This window comes from Ceratocystis lukuohia (assembly GCF_044167205.1).
Source record: "Ceratocystis lukuohia strain C4212 chromosome Unknown Supercontig11_pilon, whole genome shotgun sequence".
Taxonomy (NCBI): Eukaryota; Fungi; Ascomycota; class Sordariomycetes; order Microascales; family Ceratocystidaceae; genus Ceratocystis; species Ceratocystis lukuohia.
Window position 1 is genome coordinate 75,150 of NW_027263530.1, and position 25,109 is coordinate 100,258.

Sequence of the window (25,109 nt, forward strand, 5' to 3'; positions counted from 1 at the left end):
AGTCGTTGTAGAGCCATTCCAGAAGGCAAAATAGCAGTTCAGTAAAAAAAAAGATAGCAGCCTTGTGTTACCAGCACTAAGATGTTCCTTCCAATGCTTATCTGCACGTGACTGGGACGCATCACTTTAACCCTATTTGGACTAAGTAAAAGGGTTGTCCGAGCTATTGTTCTGGTGCCGTCATCCCCTGCTGTCCATAGCTTTTCGTCATTTTATTTCTTTCTTCTTCCGTTTTTTGTCACAGAATTTCACCCATCGAATCCCAAACCTCCTTTGCTTTTATCACCAGCACCTTCCACGGTCTCAATACACTTTGTATACCCTCTATTTGCCGCTCCCCTTGGACACACGAACATCGCTTCTCCGCCTATTTTACTATGTCATCCTCAAACTCGAATGCAACACCACTGCTTTAGTAAGCTCAGCCTCTACCTCTCTGTTTCTCAGTTTTATCGTCGCTAACGAAAAAAAAAGCGCATGTGTTGCGCACCAAACTACCATTCTCGCTGAAGAAACAACTTCAGCAGCTTCAGCAGCTTCTTCACTCGCCTCTTTAGTCTTGCCCAAGATTGACCACGCAACCTCACAAAAGGTTACCTACACCCACGGATCGAACCATATCCACTATATTTCTGAAACGCCATCTGAACATGCCACACATCCATCTGCTGGAGGGCTGACCTTTCTTGTTGTTGCCGAATCGACTCTTGGACGCCGCATCCCGTTCGCCTTCCTGCTCGAGATCCGAAATCGATTCTTCGCCAAGTTTCCTGAAGCCACCTTTAACTTTGGTGATCTACCCAACTATGGCGCAGCAAGCTTCAATCCAGACCTAAAGTCGCTCATGATTGATTTTGGCACATCGCAAAATGGCCACGACGATGCGTTGAACACGGTAAAGCAAGGAATCGAAGATGTCCGCGGCATTATGACTCGCAACATCGAAGGTCTCATGGAGCGTGGGGAAAGAATGGATCAACTGGTTGATCGAACTGATAGACTGGGTGGAAATGCGCAAGAATTCCGGGTGCGCAGCCGAGGACTGAAGCGTGGCATGTGGTGGAAGAATGTGAAACTTATGGCGACCATCGGTGCCGTTGTCGCCCTTATCATCTTACTTATTACGCTTAGTCTCCGAGGCTAGCCACTTAGTAGACATCGGTCTATGACGTCTTTGGAAAATTGTAGGTCAAACATGGCGTCGCCGAGACGCATCGCTATTGCTTGCCGTATTTTTCTCTAGTATACCGTGAATATCTCCAACCCGCAGTGTTCCCAGTCGCCGGGAGTTTTCACTTTAGCTTTCAACCTTGCTAAATGTTTCTGCCACTGTTGTCGCTTTATACATATATTCTATATTCCTGTTTCACTATGCTCTGATTGCTCTCTTTTTAACTCTTCTTTTATAAAGTGTATATCGGAATGCGTGATTAAAAATCAAGTGGCTCATAGCTTTGAAGAACCAGCAGTCTTGTTCCACTTGGACGGGCCATATATATAACCATGCGTCACAGGCGAAACTGTGCTGGCATGCTTTTGCGCGAGGTTTGAAGGGTGCAAGCGCTCCGTAAAAAATATGGGATGGTCAATAGCCGGATCAAAGGAGACGGGCTTGTTGTTGCGCAAGTGGAGGGGCCATGGCCTCATTTGGAGAGGCTTTGTTGGGCTAGGAGGTGACGTCATGGGGTAAGCTTGAACAGTCACGATAGTAATTAGAGAGTAGGGTTGATTTGCAAGGCAAAGAGTGGTGTGAGATGGTGCCTGTCTTCAAGAGTTGATGAATAAATGTGTGAATGAAAGAATGGGACTAGTCTTCCGAGGTTCTGGTTAAGAAGGGCGTCACGTGATGACATTCGTGTCCACGTCTATTGCATGTAATGTATTCAGCACGTACAAGTGAGCAGCGTAGTGGTATGCATCAGAATAACTGCTATTTTATGTATACACGCTTGAGAAAACACCAAATGATACCCAATAACTCCGGCCTGGAAAAGAAAAGAAGACGCAATCTATCAGAGCTGATCTAACTTACGACGCCTTGTCACTTTTTATCATCGTTGGCATCCATAAAGCTAACTGTCTTTCCTTTCTTGCGTTGCTTTGTCTTTAGAGCTTCTGATTTCTTGCCCTTTTTGATAGCCTGCACAAGTCCATCGATCTCTTCAAGCTTGCGTTTCGCTTCTTCTTCCTTCTCTTTTTGCTCGTCTTCCTTCTTCTGACGAGCACGCAGTAGGGCCTGTTCCTTTTCGACTTTTTCAATGAGCTTATCGCTCTCCTGCCACAGCTTTTTGGCAGCCTCCTCGTCATCAATGTCCCTCCGGGCATAGTCAACCGTCATACATTCCTTTACAAGTCGAACTTGCCCAGCGGGGACACCGGACATGTTGGCACCAAGGGATTGATCCATGCATGCATAGAGAATCGACTGAGAGGCTTCCTCTGGGCTCTTGAGAAGTAGCCAAGGAACGATGTAGCTGATCAAGTAAAGAAACAGCCCCCAAAGAGATCCACGTGTCAGCCAACGTCTAGTCCCAGGAGTTCTAGAGAAGCCAGGGTCCACTATTATGACACGCGAGTTCATAGGAAGCCCATCAGGGCGTTTGTGTGCGTCGAGATGCTTCTGGAAAGAAGACAGAAATGTCATCATGGCGAGCTTGCTTTTGGCATAGGCGCTACCAGGAGTCCATTGCTTCTTGGTCAGCATCAAAGGGCCGTCACCCAGATTAGGCGAGGCAATGTATGAGGAGCAGGTGGTATAGATGATGCGCACATCACGATCGAAAGGCTGCACCTTGATAGCGGGCCCAAGAATGCTGAGCAGATGGAAGTTGGACAAAAAGTTGACTTGCCACGACTCTTCTAGGCCATCTCCCGTGACACGGCGGGCATTTCCTGGAGGTGTCAGCGCCGCTCCACATAGGAGAATGGCATCGAGACGGCGGGGCGGGGTGTTATCGATCCATCGTGTCGCAAACTGTCGAACACTATGAAGACTGGCTAGATCAACTTTCTCGGCATATATTAGGTCGTTCTTGGTACGAATGCGTAAATCGTGGACGTAGTCTGCTACGTATGACTCTCCCAGTGAATTTTGGGTTAGTAGGATGAGCTGGGCCCCTCGTTTAGCCAGCTCATACGCTGTATGTGCACCTATCCCGGATGTACCGCCTGTCATCATGATGACCTTCCCATGCATGTCGCGCTCGGACGTATTCTTTGCTCCAGCGATATAGAGGCGAATGAAAACCAAGGTAGCTGCAGCTGCAGCAATCTTGGCTATTGACCAGACATTTTCGACTAGCCACGGCGGCACTCCGTTTTCGATAACATAGAAGATGAATGGGATGGGCATCGTGGTTGTTGGAGAAGTGGGAAGAGGTTGATTGAGGGGGAGGAGGGCGGCAGTGGTAGTGAGCTATAGATTAATGCAATATGTGCAATGCGTGCATGTCGTGGTAAGCAGTTTGAGAGAGAGAGTATTGTAGCGCGGTGTTGTCTGAAGAATGACAGCTAAGACACAAGAGACGTTTGCTGGCAAAGTTAATATGTAGCAAAAAAGCAAACTATGGCTGTCTGGTTAGTCAGCAGGCTTTTTTTTTTTTCTTTTTTTCTTTTTTTTCTTTTTTTCTTCTTCGTTTTCCCTTTGTACTTTGTACCCCTGGAGGAACCGCCTTCATGGCTTCATGCTTGATTACTATTCAAGCAAACGTCAATGCTCAACCTCTGCCATTCCCTAACTAGATTTATTTTTGTTTTACAGGAAATGAGTCCAACGGACTGCCCCAAACATGGGCTCGAGATAGACGATATTCCTCTTTATTTAAAGACGCCGTTCTCCTCTGGGATCCGACGGCAGAAGGTGGCCTTCGTCAAGGCCAGCCTCCCAGGCGATTTGCCAGGTAATCACCGATCTACAAAGACCGGCGATGGCGATGTCTCTGACTTGTATCTGCAGCTTGTGGCTGGCGCCGGCTCCGCTTCAGAAAGGGCCCCCGACTTGGAAAATGAGCTAGAAAGCCCCGAGCCAGCGTCGGCGACAAAGGCATTTACATCCGAAGTGACGATGTGCGATGTATGCAAAATCACGGTCGACACATCACAGGGACATAATAGATGGAATGAACATGAAGCCTCGGTTGCGCATCAACTATCGCTCCCACACTCTCATCCCCCCTCAGCGCTGGATAGATCTCGAATGGGCCTGGGCTATCTCGAGTCCTACGGGTGGGACCCAGATTCACGCCATGGGCTGGGAGTCGCTGAGCAAGGCATGCAGTACCCTATCAAGACGAAAGTAAAGGAGGGCAACTTGGGCATTGGATATAAAGACAGTAGTGTGGGTGTGGGCACGGGCGTTTCCAAGGCAAAATCGCATGTGCCGACCGCAAAAGAAAGACATAGGGCGAGGCGAAAGGAGCAGGAAACTGCAAGAAGGCTACATGAAGAGTTTTTCTACAGTGATGACGTCTTGCGATACTTATCTCACGGTAGCATATAATGATTAAAAGTCATCATAACGCAAGGCTGGCAACAGGCAAGCCCCTCCCCACCACCTTCACGTCATTGACGGTCGCCAAAGGCGCTTAGCGCGGCTCTTCAGGCGGTGAATACAGGCCTGTCTTTACAAGCCTAAATAATGGGGCCTGAAACCCCACCAAAATACCTGCGGCAAGACCTGAAGCCTAGGCTTCCTCAGTGCGCTCAAGCTCCAGCCAGCCCCTGGAATTCTGGATTCTGATTGGTTTTGGCCTGGTTCTGCTACACCGGAACTCTATCCTTCTTTCGTTCTTGTCTTCACTGTTGCTGCTGCTGCTGCTACTGCTACATGCTCCTTTTTTCTGGTACTGTTCTCCTGATGCTTGGCATTTCATGAATAGCAAACCGTACGCCGTGCCTCTGTCTCGATTCATCCGGCCCAGTCCCCTTTTCCCATTTACTTAATTTCCAGTTGCCATAGGTAAGGGGTGGTGGTCTTCTCCGCTCAGAGCTCAACATGTTCCTTGTCGTACCTTTCCTAACCTGTCCACTATCTTTGAAGCTCTTGAAATACTGACATCATCAATGTTGACAGCCCACCGATTTATCTGCTTTTCCAGTCTTGCTACTTTTCCCCTTATCAATTGTAGCTCTAGCCCCATATATTGCCGCCATGTCGTCTTCTGTCATTGAAGAGCATCGGCAAGGTAAGCGAAGCTTTGGTCACGATCTGTTGACTTCCAAGATCTAACATGTCTTGTCCTCCCGGTCAAAGTGATGCTGAGCGCCATAGAGCGGGTTACCCGAGGAGATGTAAGTGCTGCACCCTATCCAGATTCGTCGCTATATTCAGGAGTATAGTGTGGCTGATATTCCGGCTCTGCACAGTGGAAAGTCCTCATTTGCGACAAAACATCCCGCCAGACGCTGAGCGTTATTCCCGACGATGATATCCTCAACAAGAACATCATGAGTACACCATTCCTCCTCAAAGCGGCGCTCTTTTTCAATGCAGACCTAACACTTTTGTTTTTTTGTTTTTTTTCGTTTAGATATCGAGGTTCTTGAAGACCGCCGAGAACCTAACCCTGACATGGATGCCATCTACTTTCTCTCCAATACATCCTTCACGGTCGATTGTCTCCTCGCTGATCTCGAACACCGCAGGTACCGGTCGGCATACCTCCTGTGGACTGGCCGCCTGCTACCGAAAGATGAAGAACGTATCCACAAATCACCTGCTGCGCGCATGATTCGCGGGTTCGAGGTGCTCATGATTGACTTCCAGCCCCGCGAGTCACACCTAGTCGTCTTCAAAGATCCTTGGAGCTTTCCTTTGCTATTCCACAACGGCTGCAACGAGTTTGTGGCCCCTCACATGCGTGTGCTTGCCCAAAAGATCGCAAGTGTCTGCATCACAATGGGCGAAGCTCCCAAGGTTCGATACTACATGCCGCCAAACCCACGCCACGAAGCTTCGGTTTTATGCACCCACCTGGCCCGGTTCGTCCAAGAAGAATTCGACAACTACTCTCGTCGATTTCCCGACTTCCCTCCCAAAACTTCTCGTCCTCAGGGAACGCTTCTTATCCTCGACCGATCGATAGATCTCATGGCACCCATAGTCCACGAGTTCACCTATCAGGCTATGGCACATGACCTCTTGCCAATCGAAGAAGGCGATAAAGTTACATATTCCGTTCTCATCAACCAAGGTACCCCCGATGAAGAAAGAAAGGTCATGGAGCTTCAAGAAAAGGACAAGGTCTGGACCGAGAATCGGCACCGCCATATGAAAGATACGATCGGCAGGCTGATGTCTGAACTCCAGAAGTTCATGTCGGCTAATCACAACTTTGTAAACCCCGACGAAAGTAAAACTTCTCTGAACACTATCAAGGACATGATGGCCGGGCTTCCCCAGTTCCAAGAAACTAAAGAGGCCTATTCTTTGCACATCAATATTGCAGAGCAGTGCATGGCTCTTTTCCAGCAGCGTAAGTTACCAGACGTTGCTGCCGTGGAGCAAACATTGGCTACTGGCCTAGACGAGGATCTTCGGAAGCCTAAGGGTGTTTTGGAGCAGGTTGTTCGTCTTTTAGATGATGAGGCTGTGCCCCACGCTGACCGTCTGCGCCTCGTCATCATGTATATCCTATTCAGAGATGGAATTATCACTGAGGATATCAATCGATTATTGGCCCATTCCCAGCTCCCTGTGCAGGATCGCGATTTGATATTCAATCTCAATGGACTTGGGGCTTTAGCTACTCGCGATCTGAAAGATCCTAGGCCTCTTCCAGAGCCCCTCTTCCCACCGGACACTTCTCAGCCCGTCGACGAAGAGTACACACTTTCAAGGTTTAAGCCTGTATTGAAGTATGTTTTGGAGGAGCTCACCAAAGGCACTCTTCGCCAAGATGTCTTCCCCTATGTCATTCCGCCTCAAAATCCCAACGAAGATCTAATAGCTGCCCAGTCTGGCTCTCTTCGTGCAGCTCGTGGAAATTGGGCTGCTTCTGGCCGTCGCCAGCCTGAGAATCGCCAGCGCAACTTTGTCTATGTTGCCGGTGGCGCTACGTACAGTGAAAGCAGATGCTGCTATGAAATTGCCAATGAACAGAACAAGGATGTCTACTTGATTTCCAGTCATATGCAAACACCATCTCTTTTTGTGCGTCAGGTTGCTGACCTTAGTATGCCGCCCAAGACACTTGATATTCCTATGATGCGGCCAAAGCAGAGACCTCCCGCTCATTTGTTTGAAAATCATCGGCCGCAGCCTCCCCCACCTAAGCCCAATGGCCAGGGGGGTGGACATGCGGGGTATGGTCCAACTGGCGGTGGCCTTCCCGGGGGCGGCTCTTCTGGGGGTGCTCCTCCTGGTGGAGGCCAAAGAATGCCCATGTCCCATGGACAGGGAGGCGCACCCTTGCGGCCACCCGTTGCGCCGCCCACGGCAGCCATGTCCCAGATGAAGCTTGGTGCACCGGCTGGTGGAGTGCCGCAAAGACCAATGCATCAGCCCCATCCTTCGTCGGCGTCGGCAATGTCGAACGCCTCTTACTCACACTCACACTCGCACTCGCAGCCACATTCTCCCGATGACAAGAAGAAGGATAAGGATAAAGACAAAAAGGACAAGGAGAAGAAGAAGCGTCACTTTTTCAAAAAGTAGCGAAATAGCCAATCTATTTCCTTCCTTTTTATTCTTTTATTGTATCGACACAGGAAGTATGTAGAATGGTGTAGGGTTCCCTGAAGGGGGGAGAAGAGAAGAGGGGGGGGGGAAGTTCTGTTTATGGATAATATATTACGTTGATTTGACACTTCTTGCCTTTTGCCTTTTCCTTTTCCTTTTTTTCTACCAGCATACTCCTGTCCGCCAGTGTGCTTTATTGACATGGAACATTCACGGGTAGAATAATAAGTGATTACACAAACACAGTACGTGCACCTCTTTTAAATGCCTTGCACATCGAGAACAGGTAAAGCACGAGGTGCCAAATATGTCAGGACCTCCTCAATTGGAAATATATTGAAAGGCTTCCCCCTCCCTCCCTCCCTTCCTTATATAGACAAGTAGTTTGTCTATTAATAAACAGATCTATCTAGCTAGAATTATACCATTTCGAAAAGGGTGAAGTGCCTTGAGATTTCTGGCGAGGATTTTAATGCTCGCGCTTCCCTTTACTTGGCATAGCCGTTACTAGTTACTGTCGCGAGTATGCACCACGTTGCGGACCTCCAAGAGGTACGCCGCGAGCATCGTAAGGGCCACCAGGCCCAGGAACATAGTGGTTAGGAACATCTGGGCCAGGAGGGCCTTGGAAATTCATACCAGGAGGTGCAAAAAAGTTCATAGGTGGAGGTGCGTTTCCTCCATATATACCGGGAGGCGGCATCATGTTGCGTGGGGGCATTACAGGCATACCAGCCGGAGGTGGGATACCATCAGGCGGAAAGCCGGACATGGGGAAATTAGCGGGGAACATGCCAGGAGGAGGAGCGCTGCGATTCATATTAGGCGGGCCACCAGCAGCCAGACCGGGAGGAGGCATCATAGGACGTTGCTGGTTTGGAAGCGGGGGGCCACCAGGAATCCACTGATTAGGGTTAGGTCCAGGACCGCCAACCATAGGATCGACATTAGGAGGACCACGCTGGATCATTTGATTGCCCTGGGAGATTTGAGGTTGGCGCGGGTCGGCACTTTCATGATGGAAATCATCGATGAAGCCAGGGGGTCTCATGCCCCGTGGAATAGGGGGTATTCCACGACCCTGCTGTTGAGGCACTGCATTGCTCTGCATTCGCTGGTGCTGCATGGCGAAATCCTCTCTCTCGTTAAGTCCGGGGGGAGGAGCGGGCATGTGCATTGGTTTAGGGGGTTGCTGCTGCATCATAGGTGGAGCTGACTGTTGTTGAGGGGGGGGGATGTGGTGAGGCTGTACCGGCTGCTGCTGTTGCTGTTGCTGCTGCTGTTGCTGCTGCTGTTGCTGCTGCTGTTGTTGTTGTTGCTGTTGCGATTGCTGCGATTGCTGCGGTTGCTGCTGTGGTTGACCGTGTGGCATTCTCGGATCGATAGGAGCTTCTGGCTGCTTGCGCATTAGGTTCATCAAGAACTCAGTGTTGCTGTTTGAATTAGAGCCACTAGTGTCGGAACGGTTGCCTTGAGCACTCTGCTGCTGGCGGTTACCAACAATAGACTGTAGCAGCTGCATAGGAGGCGGGATTGGGTTCATTATTGGTTGGGGAGTCATTGACCCATGAACAGAATGCGGTGGCATGGGAGGCTCACGACTGTACTGATGGAAAATATCAGAGGGGGGTCCGGAAACGGGAAGCTGTGCGGGAGCAGGGCCAGGGCCAGATCCAGGGCCAGATCCAAGACCAGGCTCGGAGTCGTTCCGGGGATGCGAAGCAGGCAAAGGCATGCCCATACGAGGCTGTTGGGGCTGTGATTGAGGTTGTGAAGGAGGTTGGAAGCCGGGAGTAGTGGCGGTTGGAGTTGGCTGGGAGATCTTTAACTTGGAGAGCAGTTGCTGGAATGCAGCTTGGTCATTCGATTGCGAAGAGCCGGTGTTGTCCTGAGCTGGAATACCAGGAAGCATGCCGCCAAGTCCTGGAATGGGGCCATGGCCAGGTATAGGAGCGGAAAGAGGACCCTGTTGATATCTTTCGGGCTGCAGGCCTTCTTCGTGAGAGGTGCCAGCATTAAAGAGGGACATGAACCGCGACTTGCCAGTGCCCTTGCCGGTGGCAGCAGCCTCACTAGGTTCTCCAGTGGGTGTTCCTTTTTCAGTATTGCTGCCACTCGCAAACGAGGCAAAGAACTTGTCGGGTCCCAGGTCAATCTTCTTTGGTGGCACATGGTCACGACCAGAAGGGCCGGGTTCATGAGAGCCGAAAGTGATGTGGTCGTTGTCATTGTCGCCAGCACCATCGCCGTAATCTTCGGATTGCTTGGCGGATGTCTTATTTTCACGGCTTTTAAGCTCTTCCATGAACTTGCGGAAGTCTTCGGCATTGTGGGTTTTAGTCTCTTCACCAGCAGGTTCGTCCATCCACTCTGGATTACGCTCGTGGCGTTGCGATTGCTCGCCACGGTTCCACCGACGCTCGAAATTACGATGGTTGCTATTGTTGTTATTGCTGCTGGAGTGGGAGTCGTCGATAGTCTCGTCACGATCTCTCCAGCTCTTTGCCGTCTTCACCTTGTCAAGACGCTCGCTAGTCCGACCGGTGGAGGTTTCGGCGCCGCCATTGGTTCTGAACCATGTACCATCTTTCGACCTAGCGTTATGTGGCCCGTTTGCGTTGTGACTACGTCCATCCCCGTCGTCTTCACGACTGGAGATATTAGCATCACGGTCCGAGTCACGGGTTCGACGGTCATTGTATCGGTCGGTACCACCCATGCGGCCGGTAAAACGCTCGGCGCCCTCAGCCCCAAAGCTCTTGCGTGGGCGGACCGTGCTCCAGCCCTCAGAATCCTGGTCATCACGGCGACGGAATCCGCGAGAATCACGGGAGTCTGTGTCGGTATTGTTGCGATGGTGGGTGAAACGTTCGGTAGATTCACCGTCTTTCTGTTTATCGGACTCGGAGAACTTGCTTGATCTTGGGGTCGAAGAGGCAAATGTGGAGCGGAAATGGCCAATTGGGTCATCGGAATCTAAAGGCAACAGCGACATTACATCAGTAACCGATAAGAGATGGCGAGGAAATCAGCCAGCTAGGGCACAGGGCAGGGGTGGAGATGTATGGGTAAAAGAGGGGGCACACGATTGGACACATGAGCGGCTCTCTACGGTGAAGCAGGAATAAGACGTACCATTGTGTCGAGTGAGAGTGCTGCGGTCGGCGTTGGGACGACGAATGGGATTGAAAAGAGAAGAGTCGGGCTTAGGTTGATGAGTAGGTGTCTTGATGGGCTGTCTACGATCTTGTCTAGAACTGGCGTTGAATGGGCGATGGCGATGGCCTGTTAGCTAGAGATGCGGAGCGGGGAACATATGGCATGGCAAATGGGGATTTCAAAGCAAGGCCAAGGCCTGGCCCGAGATACAACATACCCGATCCAACTGTCCTCTGGTGGCAGCGATTTCGGCTTTACGCACAAAGGAGAGTCCCTTAGGAAGAGTAACAAGCTGTGCTCGTATCTAATAGCCATGATGGGGCTAGGCTTTGGTTGATTGATAGAGATATATGTATCAACGCCAGCAGCACATTACAGGACTCGACAACGAAGAGAGAACGAAGAGGTTAGGGACGGCGACAGGCAATCTCGAGGGATCTCCTGGAGCAGTGAGCAGGCTAGCTAAGCAAAGTTCGAACGACTGAGCTGATTGGATGCAGATGAGTCCAACGGAGGAACAAACAAAAAGGTGTTTTTTTGTCTTCCCAACTCTTGATGGGTTTGAATCCGCGTATAGCAGTCCAGGAAACAAGCGCAATTTGCCTTATTGCTTGTTCCCTCCGGTACGGCAGCAAGGCGGGCGATAGATAAGACGATGATTTGATAGATAATTAGACGAGGCAGGGCTTTTTTTGCGAGAATCGGCAGGAAATAGGGAGAAAAGGAAACAAAGAAGATGGAAAGTATAGTGCCAGAAAATTGTCGCTTGACAAAGTTGTAGCGGGTTAGGTGGATTGGGATGGAGAAGAGGAAAAAAAACCGAAACAGAGCGGCCGAAGTTGTGTGGTGCCAGTTAGGTGGACAGTTGAGTGGGATGGGATAGGATAGGATGGGGATGGGATTGATGGGTGGATGAGAGAAGGAAGAGTGGATGGATTGTGGATGCTGTTAAGCTAGGCACATAGAATAGCGACAATAAAATAGAATCGTGTGAGATCACCCCCAAAGAGTTTCAGCTCCGAATTAAAAGGCTGGCTCTTGTCTTGTCTTGTCGCCAGGGCAGGGAGGAGAGAAGAGGGAATAGAAACAAACCCCGTCCGTCTAGGCCACTTGTGCAACAGGGTTAACTGTGTATCTCTATAGCCGACTGGCTATAGTGGACAGGAGGTGTTTTGTTGGAAAGCAGTTGGCAAATACTGATTCCCGGTGATAGTGCAGCGGGCAGTTATGATACAGGACGCACGTGATACGCTCGTAGACACCTGCTATTGCTGTATGTGTACGGAGTGACGATACAAGATACACGTGATATGTTGGCAGATAGATACCTGCTATTACTGTGGTGTGGGCTGTGAAGACCATCAGACCTTTTTCATATTTTCGTCTCCGCTTCTCTCCCACTTGCCATTTGCAACCCGACCCTATCCGCTGCTTCAGGCGCCTATTTTAGTGAGGCTGAGACTCAAAACGCACCAGGGCTTCGCAACATCCTCCGACCTAGCCCTTCATGTATTAATTTCAAGATCATTCGATGGACACAGAAAATATCACATTGTATCCAGCCTTGTGTCTCTGTGGGCGGATTGATGGCCAGCTTGGGAATATTGCGTTTGGATCACGTGAACGGGCTTGAGAGCGCCAAGGGAGGCCAACCCTAAAAATGGAACATCCTGACATCTTTTACGTTTCTCTTTTCTTCTGATGCAGCAAGCGATGTAACCGATGTCCCTGTGTTGGGGCCTCGCTCACAAGGGTGCAGACTATCGAAAACCCAGCCTATTTTTCGCCGTCTCGTATATACTATTTTCCATCTATCGTATCTATTACGCCAGGGTTGCTTCTTGTTTCTCGTTGTTTCCATGCTATACCTGCTGCGATATTCTAGATGACCTTTATTCGCCTCATATACTAATGCACCTACTATTGGCCATATTAGTTCTCTACCGCCCACGACATGCCCTCCCCGCTCCATTCCTCAACGTGCTTCTTGTCGCATGTCTCCCATATGCGTTGTGTGAGCGCTTGGTAGACAGATGCCTCTGATGGCTGGGTAGCCTGGACCTTCTGCGTCTTTAGCCAACTAACAATGCCGAAGCGAGTGACGAGCATTGTGCTGCCGCCCTCCAAGCATGTGATTTTGTAGATGATCCTGTGCACTTTCCCACGGAGGGTCGCGCGGAAATTGGGATTGCAACCCGCGCATAGTATCTTCTCCATCCAATTGTTGCGATAGAAGACTGCCAGGTCCTCCTTGGTTTGTAGGCAGTCGAGAAGATATGAAAACAGCCAGCTAAGCTCGATGTATAGTTTGTCGTCTTCCGATGGCTCGCCATGGAGAATATCGTGGATGAGAGGCAGTTTAGTGGGTGTCCAGATAGGACCCTTGGTGAGAAAGCGGTTGATTTTCGGATACAGAGCATGGAGAGGGTTACTGATAATGCTTAAAGAATGGGATGCGAACGCCACAAATTGCGAGGGGGCAGGACTGCTAGCCACCGTATTGTGGCAAGACTCGACCAGCTCGGAAATAAGAAGCCAAACCTGCTCCTTTTCGGGATGGGATGATTCCTTGACCTTGACTGCCATTTTCCGTAGATTTACGAGTGCCTCGCGGCGGATGCTAGTGTGCTCAGACTGCAGAAGCCTGAATACCGAAATAGCATAGCCATCATCAATCAAATCTTCGGGATTCTTGATAGCCCAGCGTGTTAGGGCAGAGTTGTCAAGGTCGGCGTCCGCCACATCGGCGCATATGGTTTCTAATGCAGTAGCATAGTCTGGCCTGGGCGGGTCATTGGCTTTGGATGGGCCAACATCCGCAGGTTTGGACTCAAAAGGGCCAGGCTCCTTTGCTTCAGCACCTTTAGGAGCTTTGGGAAGCTGGAGCCAGGGAAGATGCTCCTTCATTTTGACACATAGGGCAGTGATAGAATAGACTGACTCGCCATAGAGGACCAAAAGGGAAGCATATTTTGATATCAGATCTGCCAAGGAAGCGAGAATATCGTCATCTACAGTCTTGCAGACATGTGGGACTTGTTCGGAGAGGGTAACGAGCACAAGACTTAGCCTTGAAGGCTCGCTCCCGCTGTTATCCCCACTAAACTCTTGCAGAAGATCGATGTACTTCAGGGGAGAGGCCGCTGCTCTTTGTATACAATTATCAAGGACCAGCCATCCCTCCTCTGAAATACCTTCTGACTGTCTGACAGCCTCAACCAATGGCTTCAGTCCAGAGGACTTGGAAACCACCTGGTGTTCGGAGGCGATCAATGAAATAGCATCTTCCAATCTCGAAGAATGGAAAGCATGTGACGTGTTACACGCGAGCTGCAAAAGGGCGGTGAATGGGGACATGGAAAGGCCCTCAGTCTTGGCGAACCAGCGCATGCCAGGCGAGTAGCTAGCTATTTCAAGCAAATTCTCAAGCTCGATTAGAAGCACAGCTTTGTCCCTGGCATTCTCGAATTGTGTCTCAAGGTGGTTAAGGGTGCTGATGAGCAGGGGAGAGGCATCAAAGTTGGCCGCAAGAGCAATTTGGGGCGTTTGCTTGTAGTAAAGTGAAAGAAGATGGCTGGCCGTGGCTCTGTGTAGCACACTATCTATGGGAATGGCTTTGTAAGACCGGATGACCTCTTTCATATCAGGAATGCGATGGCAGAAATCATCGAGAAGCTTCCGCTGGGCATAGCGCCAGATGGGAGACTCTGATGCTTCCTGGTGCAGCTTGAGGGCCTCTTCTAGCTTTTGCATGGCAACAACAAGCAGTCGAGTGGCAAAGAAAGAAACAAGCGGGCTTTTAGGGTCAAGACAGCGGGTCAGGACCTTTTGGTTAAGAGCAGGGGGGAGAATACTATCAAGAACAATTGAAGACGGCGGTGGAATGTTGGCAGAGAAGCGGGCAGAGCTACCAAAGTCTTCGGGAATAGGGAGTTGGATGGTGTTGAATAAAAAGGCTGCATATCCAATCCAGGTCATGGACAGCTTCGGGTCGAATGTGAAAGCGATTTGCTTTTGGAAGTAAGCAGCGACGAGCTCGGGACAGGCACTGAAGCAGCCTACCAAAAGCTCGCTATGCTTCAGGTTAGCCCAGGGCCGAAGCTTGAGAATGAACTCAAGCAGGGAAGTGTTGACAACAGGACTTTCGGTTTTGTAGCGATCCATCCAGGACAAACTCTCCACACCCATGATGCCAGAGCAGCCACGGGTGGAATTAACAGCTGTGGGGTCCAGGCCCTCGGGGTAGAAGCCAGACGAGTTGAGCATGATACCGGTGTCTTTGGATGTGCAGGCAAGCATGAGGAAGCTGTGGATTTTGTCCGCGATCGTGGCGGGCTCGTTTGCGTCGTGGCTGTAGTGATATAGATTGAGAAAACGGGCGAGAATCTTGGCGGAGAATGCGAGGGATTTCGAATGTGAAGGGATTTTGGAATCAGTGAGAAAGTATTTAGTGAAGCTCTCAATCAAGTCAGACAAGACAGAGGGCGAGTCGTCCTTTAACAAAAAGGTCAGATGCGACATGAGACCCCGTGTCAAGACGAGCTCCCTTCTGTCGTCTGCGGGTAGGTATTTGAGGAAGGTTGTGAGCAATCTTATGGAATTCGTGCGTACTGAGGCCTTGGTAGCATCTTCGACGCCCTCGGTGTTGTGTTTAACTTCTAGGTTACGAACAAATTCAGCCAGCGTGTACTGGCGACACCTGAAAACTCTCCGAGCGAAAACTCCGCCATCCAGACTAACAACTTCGCGGAGCAGACGCAAGGTTGGAGAAATGACGAATCCCTTGGAAGGGTCCGAAGAGAGATTCCGGGCAATAAGCTTGAGATGGCGGTCCTGTAGCAGGGCTTCGCATATGCCCATGCCATGTCGAACCAGGCCCAAGTCGGACGAAATGACTTGTAACAACAGAGACAGGACCACGGCAACGCTAGACAGCAACCCGTCGTTGTGTGTTTGCACGGCATTAGCCCAAGTTTCGAAAAGGCCTTGCATATAAACGGCATTGTCGTCATCGGGGGAGGGCTGAGTGGATTCCAAGTACAGCGCGAGCATCTCGCGGTTTTTGGGGACATCAGCGTCGCCATCGGCCGCTAGGTTCAGGCTATCGAGAAAAAGCTTGAAGGACTGCAAGCCATGGCGTGTTTTGCGGGCATCCGGATCGAAAGTCAGAAGCATGCGCATCTGGCGACTGCTAGTGATCGGTTCTGAGGTGGGGACCTCATGAACGACCTTTTGCTTCTTGCGAATCGACATTGGCCCATCCTGAAACAGTGTGTCGGCCTCACGATCGCGAGGCTGCCGTTTGCCCATTGCGCTATGCGGGGGATGGTCGGAATTAATGGGAAATTGGGGGGTAGGTGGCTTCTGTCGAGAGACGGTGATTCGGGTGGGCTAGTTGAGAAAAGCCCTGGTTCGAGATCAACATGGTAAAAAAAATGCTATCGGTCTTTGCGACAAGCTGGAAAATAAAGTGGAACAGTGGCTATCGATAGGCTGGATGACTCAGCAGTAGGGACAAGGCAATTACTATGCGGGCATCAGACTTTGTGCACTCTCATTGGCTGGAATTATTTCTGTTGGTGCATGCTCTGGGGATTCTGCTAATGTACCCTCTCGTTGGCCGATCCTATGTGCAAAGGAGTGTAGAAAGCAAGGGATCTTCGCCGTGCTGAATGTGAAGTGAAGACTTCGGTCTTTACTCTGAAATATGATTTCTTAATTCTACGTTACTATGATGCCAGCCAACCCCCGCTCAGGGAAACGACCTCACGACAGCCAGTTGCCTATACCAGCAACTTCATGTGCAACGAAGTAGTTAAAGTATTGCACTACTTTGGCCAGTTCGAGAGAGCGGACCAAGGAGGAGACGATGGCATATTTGGAGTAAGGTGGAGATGACTGTATAGAGGCCGAGGTCGCCCGGGAACTGGGGGGTAATCCTCTCGGAACGGGAAGAAGGGGTGTAGTTGACATCTGGAGGACAGATAAAGATGCTGAAGAACGACAAGCCTTGCATCTGATGACTAGAGAGAATGAGAATCAAGTAGCTACATTTGAACGCAAAGACGGTTAAAATAAACGCTATAGAGACAAAGGCTTTGAATTGGCCCTTCCGGAAGAAGAAATTCACGGCAGCCGTAGTATTTCTGGCCCGTTGCTGCCCGTGAAGAATCCTCAAGATTTGGCTGGCTGGTAGTGCACAAGCTTCACCGCCTTTGTGGGGCTTGTACCTGCAAGTTGAGGCATGAGAGTGCGCAAAACCTGATGCTTGTGTAGCAAAGTGCGATGCCCGGATAGTAATTGCCCTTATTTATCGTTAGATAGCTCTGTAGAGACTTAAACCCTAATGGGGATAACGTTGGGCAAGCGCCTCTCGAGCTTGGTCCTCAATTGAACGATGAGATATATGATTTGGAGACACATAACATGCACAACACAGCTTCAAAAAACGTGGTGCTAAGAAAGGCGCTTTGTGTTTTTGAAGCAGATTACCACGAAATCTTGATTGTGGTGGAGATGGCGGTGGTGATGGCGACAGTAACGACGATGATGAAGCTACGATTGCTTACTAAGTAGAAAATATTAAATGGCAGGTACTTGAGCCTGCATATTCTATCCTCCACGTGTGAACATGGCAAAGCAAAGTTTGGCAAGTTTTGATCTAAGAGAGCAAAGAACAGCCCTGGGAATTCATCATGCTTTTATCGCGCTTTTTATCCTATGTTTTATGTTTATTTTTTCCCTTTTTTTTCTTTTCTGCTTTGCCAGAAGATCCAAATTGATTGGCTGTCCGCGATTCCACTGTGAAGCTAACAAGGCTCAAGCTTCATTCTTTTAGAATCAACTTCGTATTTCTTGATTCTCAAGGTTCCAACAAATACGATTGATCCAAATTGAGACTCGTCTCATTGATGACATGGCAACTTGTAGACCCCAGGCACTCTTCTGTGAGGGGCCTAGTTGCCACCTGCTACTCCTCGGGATGCGGTGCTGGCACTCCTTCTTGCCCTCCTTTCAAGCCTTGTTTGGTTAGGAAGAGCAATAAAAAGAGGAAAAAGCAACACATCAACATGCGTAGCAGGCTTGCTAGCTTGATTGGCTGGCAAAAGTCACATCTCCCTAGGATTTCGGGTCACTATTGCTTCCTTCTGGGTGTTCTTTCTCTGAGTCCGTGCAGTGGATTTCTAGAGCAGTCAATGCAAAGCAAGCACATAGCAGGGGGGGTACACATGGAATGAAGGTAAATGCACCCTCTATACCTAGTATTGCTGCAGACACAACAGCCCAACTAACTGTGCTGTGCAAGGTAGTAAAAACGAGACCAGGCAAACAAGCAGCGGGGGAGGGGGGCAGGAGGAGACACGAAAGTGTGAGCCGCCTCTCTTTCACCCAATCAATAAAAAAGCTTTCCCGAGCCCGATTCGCTCGTCTCTCATTCTGCTTATCAAAAAGCAAGACAATCAACAGGATCGCAAGTGCGTCCTGTACAAGAGTTGAAACTGCCTGCAAATTGACACCTTGTGCTAAGCGCCCAATACACAAGACGCCCTTGGGAGCAGCCGTCCAATCATATGGTATGGAAGCTAACCGACCCGTCTTTCGCTCACTAGGTTGCTAGTAGCCGTCAGAGAAATGGCCATAGAAAGGATCCCAAGAGGATCTGACACGGTCCTGTGTGGTAACTTTGTACAGGTGAAAGTGCCGCTGGTGTAAGTGAATGGACGACACAGCATGGCATTTAATGAGGCGGGGGAGGGGACACAAAAACTGGTAAAAATAAAGAATGAGAGGGGAAAAGAAGAGGCTCAAAAGGACTTGCGCGCAGTACGCTCTGTGCTATGCATGCAAACTCTGACAGTCAGGTTCTTTGTGGCTCTTTGTTGTTGCTTGTGCCACTTGGTATGTGTATTTATTTCTTCTTCAGTGCTTGGAGGCGATATGCGCTGCTTGGTATCAGAGCCTTCTATATTACCTTCATATCCACCCTTTCCACCCGCCGCTTCGGTTTTCTTTGTTTTCTATCCTCCTTGTTATTCTCTGGCGAGAACTACTAATCTGCAGGTCTCGGGCTTTTCTCTGTTATTGAGTCTAGAATACTTGAAGTTTCGTAGCTGGCCTACTTGAGCTTTCATGCCACAATTCATGCTTCGCGTTCTGCATCTCTCTTTGCCTTTCCCTTTCATTCCTTTTAGCCCGCTTCTCTTGTATTCTTTTTATTCTCTTTACTTCTCCTTTGTCTGATTCTCTTCTTTGTAGTCTTCATCATATGCTTCTTCTCTTTTGCTTTTCCACTTGAACCACCCTCTCTCTATAATACCTTCTGTTTACTTCTTTCTGTTTTTCTTTTTTTCCCTTGCTGTTATATCGTTCGTCATTTCTATTCCTTCTTCTGCGAGCTCTCATCTTTTGCCACTTATACCCACCCACCCAGCCCTTGTTGCTTCAGTCACTCCTCAAACCTTTATCTTCCTGTTCCAGCCGCCATACTCCCCTACTTTTCTGTATGGTGTGGATGTAAGCTGCATGTTCTGATGCAAAGGAAAGGAAAAAGAAACTCCGGCATGAACTTTGCATAAGCAAAAGGGCGCTTTTCGTCATGCACACCTCCATTCAGCAGCCCCAGTCCATGGAAGCCTTGTCTCCTGACTGTACTCAGAGATCTGTACCTGAGGCCCCGTCTTCTTCCTTCTTCTTCTTCTTCTCCCAATGTTGCATGCCATGGACCCTGTGCTCTGAGAAGAACACTCCTCCAAAGCTTGGTGAGTTCCACCTGGGGCTGAGATCTCATCGCGAATATTATACTGACCCAGCGCGCGCTATCTAGGAACTTGTGATAGACCAGCGTATTCTGTTGAGCAGAAGCAGCCGGCCTTAACCCCATCTCCATTCGTGTCGGCCCCAGCGTGTGACATCCGAGAAGTTGGTGTTGGTGCCTATATCACACGCAAACCCCCAGGCTTGAACTGCGGTACAGCGGACATGCTTTCGGCCCTGGCGGCTTGGAGAAAAAGGCAGCGTGAGCGGCGGTCTGGCACCAATCGCTCGGTTCGTTCTCTTCAAATTTCAGCACCAACCAACTTCCGCCATGTTGCTTCGCAGTCTTTCTCGACCACATCAGGAGGCATAGTTGATGTTCAAGCCTTTGATCAGAGAGACTCGCAGCTATCATTCCATCTACTAGAGCTTTCAATCCACCAAGCCTCCCAAAGGCTATCGCCCATACTTTCACATTTCCAACTGTCAAAGTCTGCAGCTTCCAGCCAGCTATCGCTGCACGATACTGACGATACTAAGTGGGATATCTACAATGGCTCTCCTTCTCGGACCCTGTCCTTCCACCTGCCCCGCCGCGTTCTTTGCACGCCCCAGCATCAGTTTCCGGGAGCAATAGCCGAAGATGAAGAGGAAACAAATACAAATATCTGCCAACGCCCACACCACCGGTCCCCAAGCTGCACACATATCGCACCTCAGTCCGAAATGGCCGTCGAAAGAATTGCCAGTGCAATAATAGAGCGGGAGCTCTTAGAAAGGGCCATTGAGGACTGCATAGAAAAAGAAAGTCTATATTTTAACAGCCGTCCCTCAACAGCCATCCCTTGTTCACGCCGCAACGAAATTACTAGTAAGTTTTACATGTTCCCGCCGGGAAGCAATAGGCGGTGTTGCTAACATCCAGCGGCCTTAGACACCGGAACCCCCATACTTTCTGTTCCTACTCTGCCGGCTTCCGTTGATTCATTTGCTCATCGCATGCACGGCACAACCGACGAACAGCTGCCCGTGCATCGGTTCAGTCCTTCCCCTCTAATGAGCAACAGCCTTCCTAGCTCTCCCGCAACACCCTCTATTAGATCCTGTGTCATTTCTGACAGCACACCCGCTATCGAAACCATCACGCCTCCTTTGCCATTAGTGCTACGACCTCCACTGCGTAAAAAAAGGGCATTCTCACGCGTCTCATCATGGCTACTTTTGAAGCAAGAGCCGTGGCGCCAGCATCATAGGGATATGTCTTTGGATAGTGTTACCAACAGCCCTCGACCGGTCACGGGCCGCGATGGCTTCTACCAGTGCTTCACACCGCCTCTCATAAAAGATGAAAGTCTCGATGGGGAAAGCATAGAGTCCGTCCTAGACTGGGACAGTGGAGATGATGAGCAAGTCTTGCAAACCACACAGGCGTGGTCCGTACACCATGCGTCACGCAAGGTTCGCAAGCACAAGGAAGACTCTACTCCTTCGGCCAATGAGAGCAGTAGGTCTTCTTTTACTAGCTCAGAATTGATTGTGCCTGTGGTTGGGGTTGCATTTTAGGGTTGGAGGCTATACTTTAGAAAACTACTTGATGTTTATGACGCAGCTACTAGTTAGCATGATGGCTGGATTTACTACAACTAACATTACGCCTAGCGAGGCTTTTCCAGTGGTTTGACGATATTCCCTCGATATAGAGAGCGGTGAAAAATACCACATAACGCATAATACACTACCATCCACAATTATTCTACCTTGCACAAGCTTCTGTTCTTTTCCGTTAGTGTAACATTGAAATTTTGTTGGAGTTGGGGAATCAACTTGTGTCACAGTGCCCCACATTTGTCTTTTTGGTGTTTTGGTCTTAGTGGCGATCTAACCACTGAAATGCACGCTAGGCGCATAACCCCTTTTGTTACACCTAGGCCTCTCCTCAGGGAGCCAGGCCCTTGTCCTGAAATTTAATCTCCAAGCTTACTCTGGTCGGGAATTATTCAGGCTAGTTAATCCTCTCAACCTACTAATTGTCTTGAATATAATTAAAGCTCGCATCGTGCCAACTTTCCCCCCTCATTCCCACCAAGAACCTCCCTCAGTTACCGGCCCAAGAACCTTGTAGGTAAGTTGCAATGTGTGCGGAGGCTGCAGCGGCTGCCTGCACAAGGAACCCTGTCCGGCTGTCTGCATGCGTGGCTATTTACATGTCTCCTATAAATGTCTGGACTGGTTCCTCGTGAAATCTCCGTCTGATTTGTCGCCATCTATTCTCCCGCAGTAGCTAACCAAGCCCACACACAGATCGCCAAATATGAATGTCATTACTAGCGCTTATGGCGCTGTTCAGTCGGCGTTGACCGCACGGAAATTCCAGTACCAGCCTATTGGCGGCAATCGACGCCGCGGAGTATTTGATATGCTCAGGGCTTCGGGGAGTCGTCGCAAGATACAGTTCACTTTGGCAGCTATGGCAGCGCTCCTCGTCGGTGCCATCGTCGTTGGGTTGAGGTGAGTTCCCCCTTGTGCTGTTGCTGAGGAATGCCATATCCTAACCTGGCTCACCATATGTAGCTCGTCCGCTTGCTTCGAATGCCTGTTTGCAGTAAACCCGTCTCTGTGGGGCCAGTATTCACCCATGTTCTCAGTTCCTACAGACATCAGCACCGCAGTCCCGGATCAGTGCAAGCTGACGTTTGCCCACGTGCTTTCCCGTCATGGCGCCCGTGATCCCACAACGTCCAAAACCAAAGCTCTTAATGCCACTATTCAGCGCATTCATGACGACGTGTCAACCTACGGGCCAGGCTACGGATTTATTAGGAACTACACCTATTCTCTCGGTGCCGATCAGCTCACCGACTTTGGCCAGCGCGAGCTGTTCCTGTCTGGTGCCCATTTCTTTAACCGCTACCTGTCTCTAACCGAGCACTCTGTTCCGTACATCCGTGCATCGGGCCAAGACCGGGTCATCATGTCTGCTGTCAACTGGACACAGGGCTTTTATGACGCTCGCATGAACAAGGGCATCGAAAGCCCTGAGAAAAGCCGCGGTACGATGCTTATTGTCGAAGAGAGCTCCACCAGCAATAACACCCTTAACAACAATCTCTGCACTGCCTTTAAAAACGGCACGTACTCAACCATCGGTGACAAGGCCCAGGCCGAGTTTCTTGCCACTTTTATCGAGCCTATCACGGCACGCCTCAACGCCAATCTACCCGGCGCTAACTTAAACAACGACGAAGCCATCCAGATGATGGACATGTGCCCTTACAGCACGGTAGCCTCTAGAAACGCAACTATCTCCGAGTTCTGCGACTTGTTCACCATAGGCGAATGGCTTAGCTACGACTACTACCAATCCCTCAACAAATACTACGGCTTTAGTCATGGTAATGGAATGGCCGCAACGGCTGGGGTTGGCTGGGTCAACGAACTTATTGCTCGCCTAACTAGCCGGCCAGTCATTGACCACACATCGGTCAACCACACCTTGGACTCGTCGCCTGAAACCTTCCCGCTTAATCGGACCTTGTATGCAGACTTTAGTCATGACAATGATATGGCCGCAATCTTTGCCGCCCTGCGCCTGCACGAGGGCTACACCAAACTTCCCACCAATAAGCGCCTTTCTCCCACTAAAACTGGCGGATTCTCTGCTAGCTGGGTCGTTCCCTTTGCTGCCCGTCTATATGTGGAGAAAATGCAGTGCGGAGGGGAAGGCGACGACCCGAGTGAAGAGCTGGTGCGCTTTATCCTCAATGACCGGGTGATTCCTCTCGTTGGGTGTGGTGCCGATGCCTTGGGTCGCTGTAAACTAAGCAAGTGGGTGGAAAGTATGGAGTTTGCGCGCACTAGCGGCAAATGGGACCAATGTTTTGTTTAAGACTGGCCGGGCCGTCGATATTATGTGTATTTTCTTGGATAGCGAGATGTTTTTTTTTTGAAGTGCTTCGTGGTCTTGTTGCTATAATTATTCTTTGTTTACTTAATTTTGTTTGATGGCCACGGCCACTAGAAGGTGTTAAAATTAGGGTTATGCGTTGTGCCTTTCCCAGAGCTCAATTCACTGCAAGAGCCCACCTTGGGGATGAATCATGGTTCCTTATTGGTTTAATGGTTGCCCGCCTCAAATACGAACACAACAACTTTGCTTTGCTGCTCTATATCCCGTCAAGGCGAGGAAGGGGACTATTTTTATTTACACGTATTTCGCGCTTCACGCTTTGCCGCTTCAACTTGTCTTCTGTCTTAACACCAGAGTTCATCGCACCGCCCTGTGCCGATTATTCCTGTGCTTCTGTCGCAACCCCACGCCTAAAGAAAACCCTTCTAATTTCAACCTAACAAGGAGGACCAGAGCCACCCAGCCCAGCCCATAGCCTATCCTGCAGCCTATAGGCGAAACAGGGCCTAGAGGAATAGAACGAAGAATCTCGTCCCACTCCCTCGCGACACCTGCTTTCCTTCTCTTCCTCGCTAAATTCAATGTTAAGCTTGCCTGCCTTTACCTAAATCACCGACGACTGATACCGATCACGACTCTCTCCCGCCCCTTCATCGTCAATACCTCGGTCTTTTCTTGCTGCGACTTTTCCCTCCGGCGGTGGCCTCTTGCTGCGACTGCTATATTTTGTCCATTTGATTGCAACAATCATCGGCTTGCTGTCAATTTTGCTTGCTACTCACCCAACTATCCGCCGTACCCGGATTTCAAACCCTACCCGACTGGCTAGCCGTTCGGCACTCAGCACTCGATATTGCACATTGGTAACACTTAAACATCTACCATGGTATCGACAGCGGGTGGCTTTTTTATAGCTCTAATTGTCCTCGCCAGCGCGGCAGCGATCGGCTGGGTTGGATACACCCAAATTCGAGCACGGAAACTGGGAGTGAGTCTCATTATATCACGATGCCTTCTTAAAAGCACATAACTAACCCAATGCCATCTTTCTATAGCTCCCCCCCCCTTCGCTTGCATCCTACAACCCGTTTCAATCCTCTAGCCTCGATCCATACGCAACCGATAGTAGTGGCCCAGGTTCTTGGATAAAGCAGCGCATTGACGCCTTCAGAAACCGCAACAAACGATCCGCTGCGGGCGCATATGAAGGTGCACGCCACGATGACGAGGCCTGGGATGCACATGCCGATGCTTACGGATACGAAGCCGAGCTTGATGATGCCCGTTTCCAACAAAACACACACTACCAAGTCCAAAGCAATGCCTACAACATGAACATGGCGTCAAGCGCGACTAACGGGGCTTCCGCAGCTACTCTGGATCCAGATGCTGACGAGCCTCGCGGCCGCTCGCGAAGCCGAGGTCCGAGTGGTGAGCACTCGAGGGCGAACCCCTTTGGCGACGATGCTCAGCCTAGCAACATGTCTACTCATAGCTTAGGCCCTTATGGCCAAGCTTCGCAAGGCCAGCAAGGCTCTGCCAAATCTACTACCTCACGACCACCGAACACAAGTCCAGAGAGGCGGTCTATTTTCCGCGAGGAAGTCTAGC

The 25,109-nt window shown here is 50.0% G+C and overlaps 7 protein-coding genes across 7 annotated transcripts; 4 read left to right on the forward strand and 3 right to left on the reverse strand.

Annotated features, from left to right (window-relative positions):
* Positions 1-377: 377 nt before the first annotated feature.
* On the forward strand, positions 378-1,144 carry HOO65_110016 (Vesicle-associated membrane protein 714; the record flags this gene model as incomplete). The annotated part of the gene is made up of 2 exons (XM_071004753.1): positions 378-415; positions 475-1,144. The coding sequence occupies 2 exons, from the start codon at positions 378-380 to the stop codon at positions 1,142-1,144; spliced, it is 708 nt and encodes a 235-aa protein (XP_070855726.1).
* An 897-nt stretch (positions 1,145-2,041) lies between these two features.
* HOO65_110017 (putative oxidoreductase C19A8.06) lies at positions 2,042-3,352 on the reverse strand (the record flags this gene model as incomplete). Its single annotated transcript, XM_071001724.1, has 1 exon — positions 2,042-3,352. One exon carries the CDS (start codon positions 3,350-3,352, stop codon positions 2,042-2,044), a length of 1,311 nt encoding a protein of 436 aa, XP_070855727.1.
* Positions 3,353-3,763: 411 nt separating this feature from the next.
* Positions 3,764-7,654, forward strand: HOO65_110018 (Protein transport protein sec1; the record flags this gene model as incomplete). Its single annotated transcript, XM_071004718.1, has 4 exons — positions 3,764-4,340; positions 4,687-4,841; positions 5,401-5,449; positions 5,529-7,654. 4 exons carry the CDS (start codon positions 3,764-3,766, stop codon positions 7,652-7,654), a joined length of 2,907 nt encoding a protein of 968 aa, XP_070855728.1.
* Positions 7,655-8,189: 535 nt separating this feature from the next.
* On the reverse strand, positions 8,190-11,152 carry HOO65_110019 (uncharacterized protein; the record flags this gene model as incomplete). Its single annotated transcript, XM_071004723.1, has 3 exons — positions 8,190-10,654; positions 10,814-10,917; positions 11,055-11,152. 3 exons carry the CDS (start codon positions 11,150-11,152, stop codon positions 8,190-8,192), a joined length of 2,667 nt encoding a protein of 888 aa, XP_070855729.1.
* A 1,617-nt stretch (positions 11,153-12,769) lies between these two features.
* Positions 12,770-16,147, reverse strand: HOO65_110020 (Ribosome biogenesis protein Urb1; the record flags this gene model as incomplete). The annotated part of the gene is made up of 1 exon (XM_071001725.1): positions 12,770-16,147. The coding sequence occupies one exon, from the start codon at positions 16,145-16,147 to the stop codon at positions 12,770-12,772; it is 3,378 nt and encodes a 1,125-aa protein (XP_070855730.1).
* A 5,755-nt stretch (positions 16,148-21,902) lies between these two features.
* HOO65_110021 (3-phytase A) lies at positions 21,903-23,477 on the forward strand (the record flags this gene model as incomplete). The annotated part of the gene is made up of 2 exons (XM_071004736.1): positions 21,903-22,099; positions 22,163-23,477. 2 exons carry the CDS (start codon positions 21,903-21,905, stop codon positions 23,475-23,477), a joined length of 1,512 nt encoding a protein of 503 aa, XP_070855731.1.
* Positions 23,478-24,381: 904 nt separating this feature from the next.
* HOO65_110022 (3-phytase A) lies at positions 24,382-25,108 on the forward strand (the record flags this gene model as incomplete). Its single annotated transcript, XM_071004754.1, has 2 exons — positions 24,382-24,486; positions 24,554-25,108. The coding sequence occupies 2 exons, from the start codon at positions 24,382-24,384 to the stop codon at positions 25,106-25,108; spliced, it is 660 nt and encodes a 219-aa protein (XP_070855732.1).
* Between the last annotated feature and the right edge of the window lies 1 nt (position 25,109).